The sequence below is a fragment of the Leucoraja erinacea genome, chromosome 37 (assembly GCF_028641065.1).
Source record: "Leucoraja erinacea ecotype New England chromosome 37, Leri_hhj_1, whole genome shotgun sequence".
Taxonomy (NCBI): domain Eukaryota; kingdom Metazoa; phylum Chordata; class Chondrichthyes; order Rajiformes; family Rajidae; genus Leucoraja; species Leucoraja erinaceus.
This window is the reverse complement of record NC_073413.1, coordinates 6673934-6687852: the sequence shown is the minus strand read 5'-3', so window position 1 is coordinate 6687852 and position 13919 is coordinate 6673934. Positions and strand designations below refer to the sequence as shown.

Here is a 13919-nt window from a genome sequence, read left to right as displayed (position 1 = left end):
AGCCCAACGCGGGGGGGGGGGGGGGGGGGGAGATGGGGGGAGGGAGGGTGGCTTCAAGAACTGTTCCATCGACGGGACTTTCTAAACAGGGAACCGAAACAAAACTAATTATGGGGAGAATATGTGATTTGTGAGTCGTGTATTGTAATAGATTTTTGGATTTTAAAAAATGAGTCTACGTAACGCAGTGCCAGAGGCGAGGGAGGTGGGTGTGACAGTGACCCCCCACCTGTGTTTCCCCAACCAGCCTTCGATCTCTGCATTGGTATCAAGGCGAATAAATTAAACGGAGGAATATTAATGTTGATGGCACCCCAGTGGAGGGCTCTTTCAGATGTTAGGGTGTCTTGGCTGCAGCCTAGAATGGGCCATTCACCCCCTCTATCCTGTCCCACAGTTCGATGAGATGGTTGTGGAAGGGTGAATCGGTCCTCTAACACTCATCCAGGAGAGATTTACTATTCGAGGACCAGGCGACATAGGTTTAAGGTGAGGGGGGGGGAAAGATTTAGGTTGGGTGAGTTATTTTACACAATGGATGGTGGGTGTATGGTACGAGCTGCCAGAGGAGGTGGTTGAGGCAGGGACTATCACAATGTTTATGAAACATTTAGACAGGTACATGGATAGGGCAGGTTTAGAGGGAGATGGGCCAGTGGGCCAGTGGGACTAGTATAGATGGGACACGTTGGCCGCTGTGGGCAAGATGGGCCGAATGGCCTGTTTCCACGCTTTAAGACTCTGATGCTATAACTCCTAGTGGTGTGAGATTTTCACTTTGGCCCCCCTGTCCACTACAGCCTCGTTAGGATGGGACACAAAGTTCTGGAGTAACTCAGCGGGTCGGGCAGCATCTGTGGAAGACGTGGGTAGGCGATATTTTGGGTCAGGACCCCTCTTCAGACTCTGAAGAGGGTTTCTGAAGAAGGATGCTGACTTCAAACGTCACCTTTCCATGCCCTCCAGAGATCGACATAAAATAGCGGAATAGCTCAGCGGGTCAGGCAGCATCCCTGGAGAACGTGGATATGTGGACAAAAATGCTGGACAAACTCAGCGGGTGAGGCAGCATCTGTAGAGCGAAGGAAATAGGCAAAGTTTCGGACCATTCTTCAGACTGATGTGGGGGGGGGGGGGGGGGGGGGGAGAGGAAAGGAAGAGGTGTGATGGAGAGCTGAGAAGGGGAGGAGAAAGCAGGGACTACCAGAAATTAGAGAAGTCAATGTTCATACTGCTGGGGTATAAACTGCCCAAGCGGAATATGAGGTGATGCTCCTCCAATTTCCGGTGGTGCTCACTCTGGCCATGGAGGAGGCCCAGGACAGAAAGGTCGGATGGGAATGGGAGGGGGGGAGTTGAAGTGCTGAGCCACAAGGGAGATCAGGTTGGTTAATGTGAACTGAGCGGAGGTGTTCGGCATGGATCGGTGCACAGAGTCTCTTGCCCAGAGTAGGTGAATCGAGGACCAGAGGACATTGGGTGTAAGGTGAAGGGGAAAAGATTTAATAGGAAGGAGTTAAGGAGTGACTGCCCAACACATGGACTGATCTTAGGACGTCACCCCCTCACCTTCAGCTTGGTTGAAGTCCAACTGGGGGGGGGTGACTGGTTAGCACAGGAACGAGGGTGGGGGATGGGGGTGGGGGAGAGAGGTGGGATTTTGGATGGAGGGCATTGCATTGTTACTGTAGCTCAAACCTTTCTTGAGCTGCATAGCACGAGCAGCACGAATCATTCTCAGTCTTCTGGGCATCTTCTAGTTCCACCTTTCTTTTCGAGAATAAGTTTGATCTTTGCAAGTGGAGCAGTGCCGACCTCCACGGCAACTCCTCGCTGTTTACACTGTCGTCGAGGGTGACCGAGAGCAATGATGAATTACTAGGGGACGCTGCCTGTAACTACCAATAAAATGTTACAGCACCCACGTTGCTGCCTATTCATTCCTCTTGCGGTGTGTGGGTGTGGGTGGGGTGGGTGGGGTGGAGGGGGGGGGGGGGGGGGGGGGGGGGGGGGGGGGGGGGGGGGGGGAGTGGAGGGAGATTGCAACCTTCACCTGGTCCGCCCTGTGTCGACGAATGCAATCAACCCCGGCGTGCACAATCAAACAAGATCAAATAGAACGAGTTGTCCTGCAACTTTAGGCTGTGCACGCCACACGCAAGAAGAAGAAGAAGATTCCTCTTGGGTTCTTGTCCGAATCTTCCGATGACGTGGCCTCGTGAAAAACCTGAAGTGAAGCTGGGCTAAATATCGCCAGAGGTTGCAGGGAGACCTGATAGGAATGTACACGACCATAAATTATGAAGGACACAGAGAGGGTAGACAGTCAGAACCTTGTTCCACAGGGCTGGACTACTCTGGGCTGGGCTACTCTATGCTGGGCTGGACTGGGCTACTCTATGCTGGGCTGGACTGGGCTACTCTGGGCAGGGCTGGACTACTCTGGGAAGGGTTAGGTTAGGCTGGACTACTCTGGGCAGGGTTGGACTGGGCTACTCTGGGCAGGGCTGGACTACTCTGGGAAGGGTTAGGTTAGGCTGGCCTACTCTGGGCGGGGGTGGACTGGGCTACTCTGGGCAGGGTTGGGCTGGGCTACTCTGGGCAGCTCTGGGCAGGACTGGGCTACTCTGGGTTGGGTTGGGCTGGGCTACTCTGGGCGGGGCTGGACTACTCTGGGTTACTCTAGGCTGGGCTACTCTGGGCACTCTAGGCTGGGCTACTCTGGGCAGGTTGGGCTGGGCTACTCTGGGCTGGGCTGGGCTACTCTGGGCAGGGCTGGGCTACTCTGGGCAGGGCTGGACTGGGCTACTCTGGGCTGGGCAGGGCTACTCTGGGCAGGGCTGGGCTGGGCTACTCTCTGGGCAGGGCAGGGCTACTCTGGGCAGGGTTTGGGCTGGGCTACTCTGGGCTGGGCTGGGCTGGGCTACTCTGGGCAGGGCAGGGCTACTCTGGGCAGGGTTGGACTGGGCTACTCTGGGCAGGGTTGGGCTGGGCTACTCTGGGCAGGACTGGGGCTACTCTGGGCAGGGTTGGGTGGGGGCAGGGCAGGGCTACTCTGGGCAGGGTTGGGCTGGGCTACTCTAGGCTGGGCTGGGCTGGGCTACTCTGGGCAGGGTTGGGCTGGGCTACTCTGGGCAGGGCTGGACTGGGCTACTCTGGGCAGGGTTGGGCTGGGCTACTCTGGACTGGGCTACTCTGGGCAGGGCTGGACTGGGCTACTCTGGGCTGGACTGGGCTACTCTGGGCTGGGCTGGGCTACTCTGGGCTGGTCTGGGCTGGGCTACTCTGGGCTGGGCTGGGCTGGGCTACTCTGGGCAGGGTTGGGCTGGGCTACTCTGGGCAGGGCTGGGCTGGGCTACTCTGGGTTGGGCTGGGCTACTCTGGGCAGGGCGGGCTACTCTGGGCAGGGCTGGCTACTCTGGGCAGGGCAGGGCTGGGCTACTCTGGGCAGGGCTGGGCTGGGCAGGGCTGGGCTACTCTGGGCAGGGCTGGGCTGGGCTACTACTCTGGGCAGGGCTGGACTGGGCTACTCTGGGCAGGGTTGGGCTGGGCTACTCTGGCAGGGCTGGGCTACTCTGGACTGGGCTACTCTGGGCAGAGTTGGGCTGGGCTACTCTAGGCTGGGCTGGACTGGGCTACTCTGGGCAGGGCTGGGCTGGGCTACTCTGGGCTGGGCTGGGCTGGGCTACTCTGGGCTGGGCTGGGCTGGGCTACTCCGGGCTGGGCTGGGCTACTCTGGGCAGGGCTGGACTGGGCTACTCTGGACTGGGCTACTCTGGGCTGGGCTACTCTGGGCTGGGCTACTCTGCTCTCCAGTGATACCTAGCAAGGTCAGTGCTAGCCAGGCAGTACTGTGGTGTGCACGGACACACGCAGCGGATGATGTACAACAGCCCCCGCTGCCCCCCCCGGATCACGGCAAAACAACGACTGCCCATCCTGCGTTGCACTCTGGGAAAGGATCATTCTCGATTGAACAGAAATGAAGCAAAGGTTGTTTTGTGATCAAATTGCTGAGTAACTCAGTCCGAGACTCACACACACACACACACACAACAAAACACACTCACATACACACGTGTACACATGCGTGCACACTCATGCATACACACACACATCCAGTCACACGCACATGCATACACACGCATACATGCACACGCACATACACACAGAAACACATCAACATACTGCCACACACCCAGACAGGAGCACATACATAGGCACACAAATTCACACATACAGACATGTGTATATAGACAGACGCACAGATATACCTACGTACACACAGAGACATGCAATACACACACACGTATACACACACACACACACACACACACATGCAGACAGACTGCAACATACACACAGAGGTGTTAGCCTGTACGCAGTTACACAGTGAACCCGTACGCGCAAACACACAGTTAAAATTTGTGCACCAAGCACATGTTAACGTCATTGTTCTAAATTTCCATGCCACAGCTGTCGTGGTGACTTGAACATTCTGGAACATTCTCCCCCACCCCCCCCTTTCCATTGAAGGGCTCTAGGCAGTGCAAGACAATGGAGATTTATATCGCAGGGATAAATAATAATTTGATTCAGTCCATGGGGGTCTAATTGCCTGTGAGCCGTTGGTTAAAGTCCCAACACTGTGTTAAAGGAGCAGCTTGCTTCATGTGGCCACTACAGGGGAAGGGCAGAGATTCCTGTTTGTGCTGCAAATGGGCAGCTTGCAACCCAGTGACATGAATATTGATCTCCCTAACTTCAAGTATCCCTGGCATTCTCCTCTCTCTCTCTCTCCATCCCTCCCCCATCCAAGTCGCACCAGTTTCTGGTTTACACCCAACAAACAGCTAACAATGGCCTGTTTCTTCCATCATCGTGTTACATTTTTTGCATATCTTTCATTCATTGTTCATTATCTCTCTACATCGTCGTCGATATCTCTCTCTCGTTTCCCTCTCCAGACCCTCAGTCCGAAGAAGGGTCTCGACCCGAAACGTCACCCATTCCAGAGATGCTGCCTGCCCCCGCTGAGTTACTCCAGCATTTTGTGTCTATCTTCGGTTCAAACCAGCATCTGCAGTTCCTTTCCACACCAATACAATAGGGACCAGTCAAAATAGGCACCAGTAAAAAATGTGAGATCCACATAAATTCTATGGAGAGACATAGAACAATGAATATTGCTCTACAATATAGATTTCTTTAACTTCTAATAACCCTGGCATTCCCTCTCTCTCCATCCCTCCCCCACCAAAGTCGCACCAGCTTCTTGTTAACATAGAAACGTAGAAATTAGGTGCAGGAGTAGGCCATTCGGCCCTTCGAGCCTGCACCGCCATTCAATATAATCATGGCTGATCATCCAACTCAGTATCCCGTACCTGCCTTCTCTCCATACCCCATGATCCCCTTAGCCACAAGGGCCACATCTAACTCCCTCTTAAATATAGCCAATGAACTGACCTCGACTACCCTCTGTGGCAGAGAGTTCCACAGATTCACCACTCTCTGTGAAAAAAGTTCTTCTCATCTCGGTTTTAAAGGATTTCCCCCTTATCCTTAAGCTGTGACCCCTTGTCCTGGACTTCCCCAACATCGGGAGCAATCTTCCTGCATCTAGCCTGTCCAACCCCTTAAGAATTTTGTAAGTTTCTATAAGATCCCCTCTCAATCTCCTAAATTCTAGAGAGTATAAACCAAGTCTATCCAGTCTTTCTTCATAAGACAGTCCTGACATCCCAGGAATCAGTCTGGTGAACCTTCTCTGTATCCCCTCTATGGCAATAATGTCCTTCCTCAGATTTGGAGACCAAAACTGTACGCAATACTCCAGGTGTGGTCTCACCAAGACCCTGTACAACTGCAGTAGAACCTCCCTGCTCCTATACTCAAATCCTTTTGCTATGTTCTCACCCAACAAACAGTTAACAAGGGCCTGGGTGGACAAAAATGCTGGAGAAACTCAGCGGGTGAGGCAGCATCTATGGAGCGAAGGAATGGGTGACGTTTCGGGTCGAGACCCTTCTTCATTAACGATGGCCTGTTATTTTTATCATGGTTACTTGTTAGCATGTTTTTCATTCATGGCTCTATATCTCTCTACATCAACGTCAACATCTCTTGTTTCCCTTTCCTTTGACTTTCAGTCTGAAGAAGGGCCTCGACCCGAAACGTCACCCATTCCTTCTCTCCAGAGATACTGCCTGAGTTACTCCAGCATTTTGTGTCTACCTTCTGTTGAATTGGGCCCTGTTTCTGGGTTTCTACAGGTTCTGGTTACTGATGATCCTACTTTTTATTGACCCCAAGTTTCTACTGGTGGCTTCTAGTGCCAGAAGAATTGGTCCATCACCCACAGTCTAGGTGAATAGATTCGATCACCCGCTTACATAATAGGGGAGGTTAAGGAGGCCCAATTGTGATGTAAGGACAAGGGCAAGCCCACATCGTCACAGCAAGAACAATAGACAATAGGTGCAGGAGTAGGCTATTCGGCCCTTCAAGCCAGCACCGCCATTCAATGTGATCATGCGTACTCCACACAGACAGCACTGGGGGTCCCTGGGGTTGTGAGGCAGAGGCGTTACGATCTGTATCATCCACTTGGTGTATCTCACTACAATTCACCAGCCACTCGCTGTTTTAAAAAATATATCTTTTATTTCTGTCATTCCTACCACAGAGAATAAGTTCACATTGGCGGCAATATATTGTGCCGTGTATTTTGACAACACACAGCACTGTAGAGGGGTTTGCAAACATTTGCTGCTCAGATATGCTGTCAACAGTCACGCTGTAATGCCGGCCGCTGGCCACAGGGTGGTGCTGGGGAACTCGTTGCCATGAGAACGAGGCCCAGATGTGGACAAAATGGTGGCGCCTTGTCCTCGTGTTGACACCTTGGGCTGATGTGGATCTGGGAACAGGGGCCAAGTGGAGCGACTGTACATCCCCACGCTCCAATGAAGTTGATTTCAACATCCAGGGCGGCACAGCAGTAGAGTTGCCGCCTCACAGCGCCAGAGACCCGGGTTCGATCCCGACTACGGGCGCTGTCTGTACGGAGTTTGCACGTTCTCCCCGTGACCTGCGTGGGTTTTCTCAGAGATCTTCGGTTTCCTCCCACGCTCCAAAGACGGACAGGTTTGTCGATTTATTGGCTTGGTATAAGTGTAAAATTGTCCCTGGTGTGTGTAGGATAGTGTTAATGTACCAGGGGGTGGCACCGTCAGTGATGGCAGCCTCTGTCTTTCCGTCTTTTCTTTGTTATTTTTAGTGTGTTTTAAAAGCTTGTGTTAATGTTCCCTGGTTTGTTGTTAGGTGGGATGTGTGTGGGGTGGGGGAGGGGGTCGGGGGAAACGTTTTTTTCCATTCTCCTACCTTGCCGGAGATGCGATTGTTTTCCGGATCGTATCTCCCGGTCGCTCTGCAGCCTAACATCATGGAGCTGGCGGCCTTGCTCGAGACTGACTTTGAGCCCCACCGCTGGGCCGTGGACTTACCATCGGAGCCTGCGATCCCTTGCCTGGGATCGACGCTCCAATTTCACCATGGAGGAGCTCGCAGTCTTGGGTAGAGACTGATGTCGGGAAGCTCTAAACGACGGTGAAGGTTTCGACCAGCTGTGACCCGGGGTCCGATCACCTGGCGCGGAGGAGCTGAGATTCCCCCCCCTGATGTGGGAGCTTGATCGCCCCGACCGCCAGCTACAGGAGCCAAGATCGTCCCGTCAACGGAAGGCTCGAGGCCCCCCGACCGCGGGAGAACAAAGAAGGGAAGAGATTGAACTATTTTTTTCCTTCCATCACAGTGTGGAATGTGGAGGAGTCACTGTGGTGGATGCTTCTGTTAAAATGTATTTTGTGTGTTCTGTTGCTTTTTATTGGTGTGAATGTACGGCAAATAAAATTCACTTGGCTAATAAAATATGATTATGATTATGATGATGTGCGAGGGCTCGCTGGTCAGTGTGGACTCGGTGGGCCCAAGGCCCAGAATCCCAAAACTAAACTGAACATCATCTCCACCAGAGGAACGTCCCAGATCCCACAAAGTCCGGTGGAAAGTCTCCTTGAGTCATGGTCTAGGGCTCATTCCCGCAGGAAGAGTTCTTTGCACAGTCTGACTGTATCCTCCGGGGATTTGACAGTGTAACCGATTGTCCTGGGGTCGTGAAAGATCTCGTGGTCGTTACCACCCTGTGTACAGAGCACAATGGAGTCAATGCCTTTTCCTGTCGGCTTGCGATACGATACAACTTTATTTATCCCAGGAGAGAAACTGATCTGCCAACAGTTATAGAAATATAAAATACATGAGACATGAAATTAAAGTGACGAGGGGAAAGGCTTGGGGGATGTGCGGAGATTGTGTGTGTGGGTGGGGGGTGGTCAGTCTCAGACTAGGCTTGTCTTCACTGGAGTTTCGAAGGATGAGGGGGAGATCTTATAGAAACATATAAAATTATAAAAGGACTGGACAAGCTAGAAAAATGCAGGAAAAATGTTCCCAATGTTGGGCGAGTCCAGAACCAGGGGCCACACAGTCTTAGAATAAAGGGGAGGCCATTTAAGACTGAGGTGAGAAAAAAATGTTTTCACCCAGAGAGTTGTGAATTTGTGGAATTCCCTCCCACACAGAGGGCAGTGGAGGCCAAATCACTGGATGGATTTAAGAGAGAGTTAGATAGAGCTCTAGGGGCGAGTGGAGTCAAGGGATATGGGGAGAAAGCAGGCACGGGTTATTGATACAGGACGATCAGCCTTGATCACAATGAATGGCGGTGCAGGCTCGAAGGGCCGAATGGCCTCCTCCTGCACCTATTTTCTATGTTTCTATAACTGCCCAGCCTGCGTGGTCCAGCGCTTGGCCCAGGTACCTCGCTGGAGCCTGGGGTCCATTGCAGCAACCCACCAACACAGTGGCGCAGCGGTACAGCTGCAGCCTTGCAGCGCCAGAGACCCGGGTTCCATCCTTGTCTGTACAGAGTTTGTACGTTCTCCCCGTGACCTGCGTGGGTTTTCTCCGAGAGCTTTGGTTCCCCCCCCCTCCACACTCCAAAGACGTACAGGTCTGTAGGTTAATGGGCTTGATAGTAAATGGAATTAATGTCCCTAGTGTGTGTAGGGTAGTGTTAATGTGCGGGGATCGCTGGTCGGTTCGGGCACAATTCCCGTTCAAAACACAGAGCTGACCCCCCCCCCCCCCCCCCCCCCCCATCCCGAGTCCTTACCGGATCAGTCTCATTCCCGAAGAAGTGGATAGTTTTAATTCCATCCTTCTCCAAGATATCCAGACAGTAGCGCTTGTCCCAGCCCTCGGGATAGATGTCGAAACTGATCATGCCTCCTGCAAGTGGAGAGGGAACCGGTGAGGGAATGATTACGACATAGAGACACACACAAAATGCTGGCGTAACTCGGCGGGACAGGCAGCATCTCCAGACACACACACACACATACACATACACACACACACATGCGCGCACACACGCACACACACACACACACACACACAAACACACACGAGACCCTCCTTCAGACTAGTCACACAAATGATAGATATAGACACACACGACAAAACACACACACACTGAAAAGCAACACAGGATCAAGGAAAGGTGGAGCACACAATGGTCCATTGTTGGCTGTGGGGCAGGTGATAAAAGTTATACAGACAGGGAGACTTAGTAGTACGATGATTAGGGTGGGGGAGGGATGGAGAGAGAGGGGATGCAGGGGTGACTTGAAGTTGGAGAAATCAATATGCACACTGTTGATTCGCCTCATGTTCAGCATTTGCCAGCGTGCTGGGGGATGAATAACAGCAGCGGGCGGGGACGGGGCACGGTCACTGTAAACACTGTCCCCCACTTCCTGTACACACACGCCCACACACACACATACACACTGGCACCCACAGACACACACACACACACACGCGCGCACACAGAAACCCGTACAGAGACACACACGCACAGACATATACACACACACAAAAACACGCAGAGACATACACGCGCACATATATCCACACTGGTACACACACATACACATACACATGCGCGCGCACACACACACACACACACAGAAACCCGCAGAGACACACACACAGATATACACAGAAACACGCACACAGGCATACACGCGCACATATATACACACTGGCACACACAGAAACACGCACAGACACATACACGCACACACATATATACGCACTGGCACATACAGACATACACACACATGCACACACCTATATATATATATACACACACACGGACATGAACACATACGTACAAGCAGATGCATGCACACACCCATACACATATATAGACACTGACGCACACAAACATACACATCAGATATATAAACACACACACACACATTCTCTCTTACACAGTGTACTTGCCTCTTGTACAGTTCAGTCCTTTGCCGGCGAACTCCTCCTGTAAAGCCGCCACAAACCTCTCCCTGATCTTCTCCGTCTTGAGCAGAAGAGGGAACGGTGGAGATTAGCGGAGCGACCAGTCCGCGTGAAGCTCGCGCTCACCTTCGCTCACGGCCACGGGACCTCCCACCCACCCACCCGCGCGGGTACCTGCACCGTTACACTTGTGAACTGCAAGCAGCCAAACCCTGCAGGGAAAGGCCCAGGCACAACAACGTGTGTTCAACTGCAGCTTCACTGGGCCAATCCACTGGATATAAGTGAATTGCAATGGGATTGTACTCTCCGCTAGCCACCAGCACCACCCCTCATTCCCCCCACCCCACCCCCACCAGGGTAACATAGAACAGTACAGCACAGGAACAGGCCCTTCAGCCCATCATATTTGTACCGAACATGATGCCAAGTTAAGCTGCATGTACATGATCCATCTCCCTTTACTCCCTGTACAAACACGCGCTTCTAACCGTAGGGGAGTTAGGACAATAGACAATAGACAATAGGTGCAGGAGTGGGCCATTCGGCCCTTCGAGCCAGCACCGCCTTTCAATGTGATCATGGCTGATCATCCCCAATCAGTACCCTGTTCCTGCCTTCTCCCCTGACTCCGCTATCTTTAAGACCCCTATCCAGCACTCTCTTGAAAGCATCCAGAGAACCGGCCTCCACCGCCCTCTGAGCCAGAGAATTCCAGACTCACCACTCTCTGTGAGAAAAAGTGTTTCCTCGTCTCCGTTCTAAATGGCTTCCTCCTTATTCTTGAACTGTGTGGCCCCTGGTTCTGGACTCCCCCAACATCTGTCGTCTGTCCCAGGGGGTCACCCCCACCCCTGGCAACGCTCTGCAGACCCCCAGTACCCCGTGTGTAATGATACTTGCCCCACACATCTCCATTAAACCTCCGCCCCTCTCTCCTTATGCCCCCTGGTGTTGGATATATCCACCCTGGCCGAAAGGTTCAGACTGTCTACCCTCTCTAAGCCTCTCGATGAGCACAACATACTGGAGCATTTGGCTGGACGGCTTCAGCCTGAAGAAGGGTCGAAAAGACTCGAAACGTCACCAATTCCTAATCTCCAGAGATGCTGCCTGACGTGCTGAGTTACTCTGGCATTTTGTGTAACCCAGCAGCATCTGCAGCCCCTGTCGCACACACACACACACACACACACACTGTCTCTGCGCCTCTCATCGCTTCCTATCCAGGTTTACCTTGTCGATCTGGAAGAACTCGAGGCGTTCCGCCAAGGAGCAGCTCCTGCCGATGGGACAGACGTTCAACATGCCGTTCCGGAACTCAATGAATGTTCCCCTGCAACACAGTCCCAGTCCCAGTCTGAGCGTGGACAAAGGCCCCCATCCAAAACGTTGCCTGTACATTCCCCCCGCCCCCCCGCAGATACTGCCTGACCAGCCGAGTTCCTCCAGCACTTTGTTGTGGTCTGAAGTGCCTGTTTGGTTGCTATATATAGTTTAGTTTAGTGGAGAGACACAGCGCTGTTCACACTGTTGTAAGCTACACAAGCAGAATATGAGGTGCTGTTCTTTACTTTAGGCTGTGGACTTTGGAGAGTCTAAACTAAACTAAAGGGCCTGTCCCACCTGGCCGCCATTTGCGCGTGATTTACGCGACATAGAAACATAGAAATTAGGTGCAGGAGTAGGCCATTCGGCCCTTCTAGCCTGCACCGCCATTCAATATGATCATGGCTGATCATCCAACTCAGTATCCCGTACCTGCCTTCTCTCCATACCCCCTGATTCCCTTAGCCACAAGGGCCACATCTAACTCCCTCTTAAATATAGCCAATGAACTGGCCTCAACTACCCTCTGTGGCAGAGAGTTCCAGAGATTCACCACTCTCTGTGTGAAAAACGTTCTTCTCATCTCGGTCCTAAAGGATTTCCCCCTTATCCTTAAGCTGTGACCCCTTGTCCTGGACTTCCCTAACATCGGGAACAATCTTCCTGCATCTAGCCTGTCCAACCCCTTAAGAATTTTGTAAGTTTCTATAAGATCCCCTCTCAATCTTCTAAATTCTAGAGAGTATAAACCAAGTCTATCCAGTCTTTCTTCATAAGACAGTCCTGACATCCCAGGAATCACACATCGTTTACGCGTCACGATGCACGCCGTGACACGCACGTGATGCGCACATTCCACGCGCACGGTGCGTGATGGCGTAGGCAGTGATGCGTGGCCGCATGCAGCGTCGCAGGATGTTGTGATGTACGAAATCTTCGTGCGCCATCTGCCTGACGTGCCAATGACGGCCAAGTGGGACAGGCCCTTAAGACTCTCTCTTACGATTAGGGAATGTGATACGAGGCCCGTGCTGCTGCTAGCCCTTTGCAACCACCCCCAACCCTCACTCGCTCACACGCTGCACCACCTGTACCCCCTCGCTCTCCCCCACACCCCCCCCCCCCCCCCCCCCCCCCAAGCCCGTAGTCGGGGCTTCAGTCTCGATACCTTTTACGAGGGAGTCTGATGTCAGACATGTAGCTCAGGCAGAAGTTGATCAGCTCCTGCAGTAGCTCCTCACCCAGATAGTTCTGTATGGCCTGGGGGAATGGCGGGGGGAGGGGAGGGGGGGGGGAGGGAACACGGGGGGAGGGGAAGGAGAGGGATGGAAGGGCAAGAGGAGAGAGGAGGGGCAAATGGGGCAAAGGGGAGGAGGAGGAGGAGGAGTGGAAGAGAGGGATGGGGGCAGAGGGAAGGAGGGGAGGAGAAGTGGGGGGGGAGGAGAGGGAGGGAGAGACAAAGAGGAAGGATGGGCAGAGAGAGAGGGAGAGGGAGAAGGTGCGGAGGAGAGGATGAGAAGTAAAGAACAGAAGGTGTGTGTGTGTGGGTATTAAGGGCAGGAGCGGAGGGTCGGGGAAGGTGGAGGAGGGGAGGGGGTGGAGGCGAGAGGGAGATGGGTCACGGAGAAGTGAGTTAGAAACCGGAGGGGAGGATAAGTGCAAGGCGGTGAGCAGGTGAGAGGAGGATGGGGCGGGAGGGCGAGGTGGGACAGGAGGGGAGGGAAGAGGAAGGGGAGGGTCCGGGGGGAAGGAGAGAGAGGGGAGAGAATATGGATTAGCACAGGAACAGCAGGCGCTGAACTTGGTGAAGCCCAGGACAAGAAGTCTCCACTTCCCGACATAGTCCCAAAAATATCTTCCCAGTCTTCCCAAGGGCTCTGCACCTCCCTCTCCCTCAACCACATGCCCTTGCCCGGTTCCTAGATCCCCGCTTCCAGCGACCCCACCGCTGCGCCACCGTTGTTGTGTTGTGTTGCGTGCGACCAGTCAGCGGAAAGACAATACATGATTACAATCGAGCCATTCACAGTGTATAGCGGCTGTAATATGTGATTGTGGATCTATTTTCTGTGACCAGCACGCCAATAGTCGCCGGGGGTTGGTCACCAACAGCCTCCCCTCCCCCCCCCCCCCCCCCCCCCCCCCCCCCCCCCCGAGCACCC

General features: G+C 53.3%; 1 protein-coding gene across 1 annotated transcript in view; it reads right to left on the bottom strand.

Moving 5' to 3' along the window:
* Positions 1 to 6646: 6646 nt before the first annotated feature.
* Positions 6647 to 13919, bottom strand: part of LOC129713707 (phosphomannomutase 1-like) — an 8592-nt gene continuing 1319 nt past the window's right edge. The window contains exons 4-8 of the mRNA XM_055662958.1: positions 12926 to 13017; positions 11665 to 11764; positions 10414 to 10489; positions 9239 to 9354; positions 6647 to 8204 (exon numbers count right to left, since the gene is read on the bottom strand). Coding sequence (XP_055518933.1) covers positions 8097 to 8204; positions 9239 to 9354; positions 10414 to 10489; positions 11665 to 11764; positions 12926 to 13017 — 492 coding nt within the window. The 3' untranslated portion in view covers positions 6647 to 8096. The remainder of the gene's footprint in view (positions 8205 to 9238; positions 9355 to 10413; positions 10490 to 11664; positions 11765 to 12925; positions 13018 to 13919) is intronic.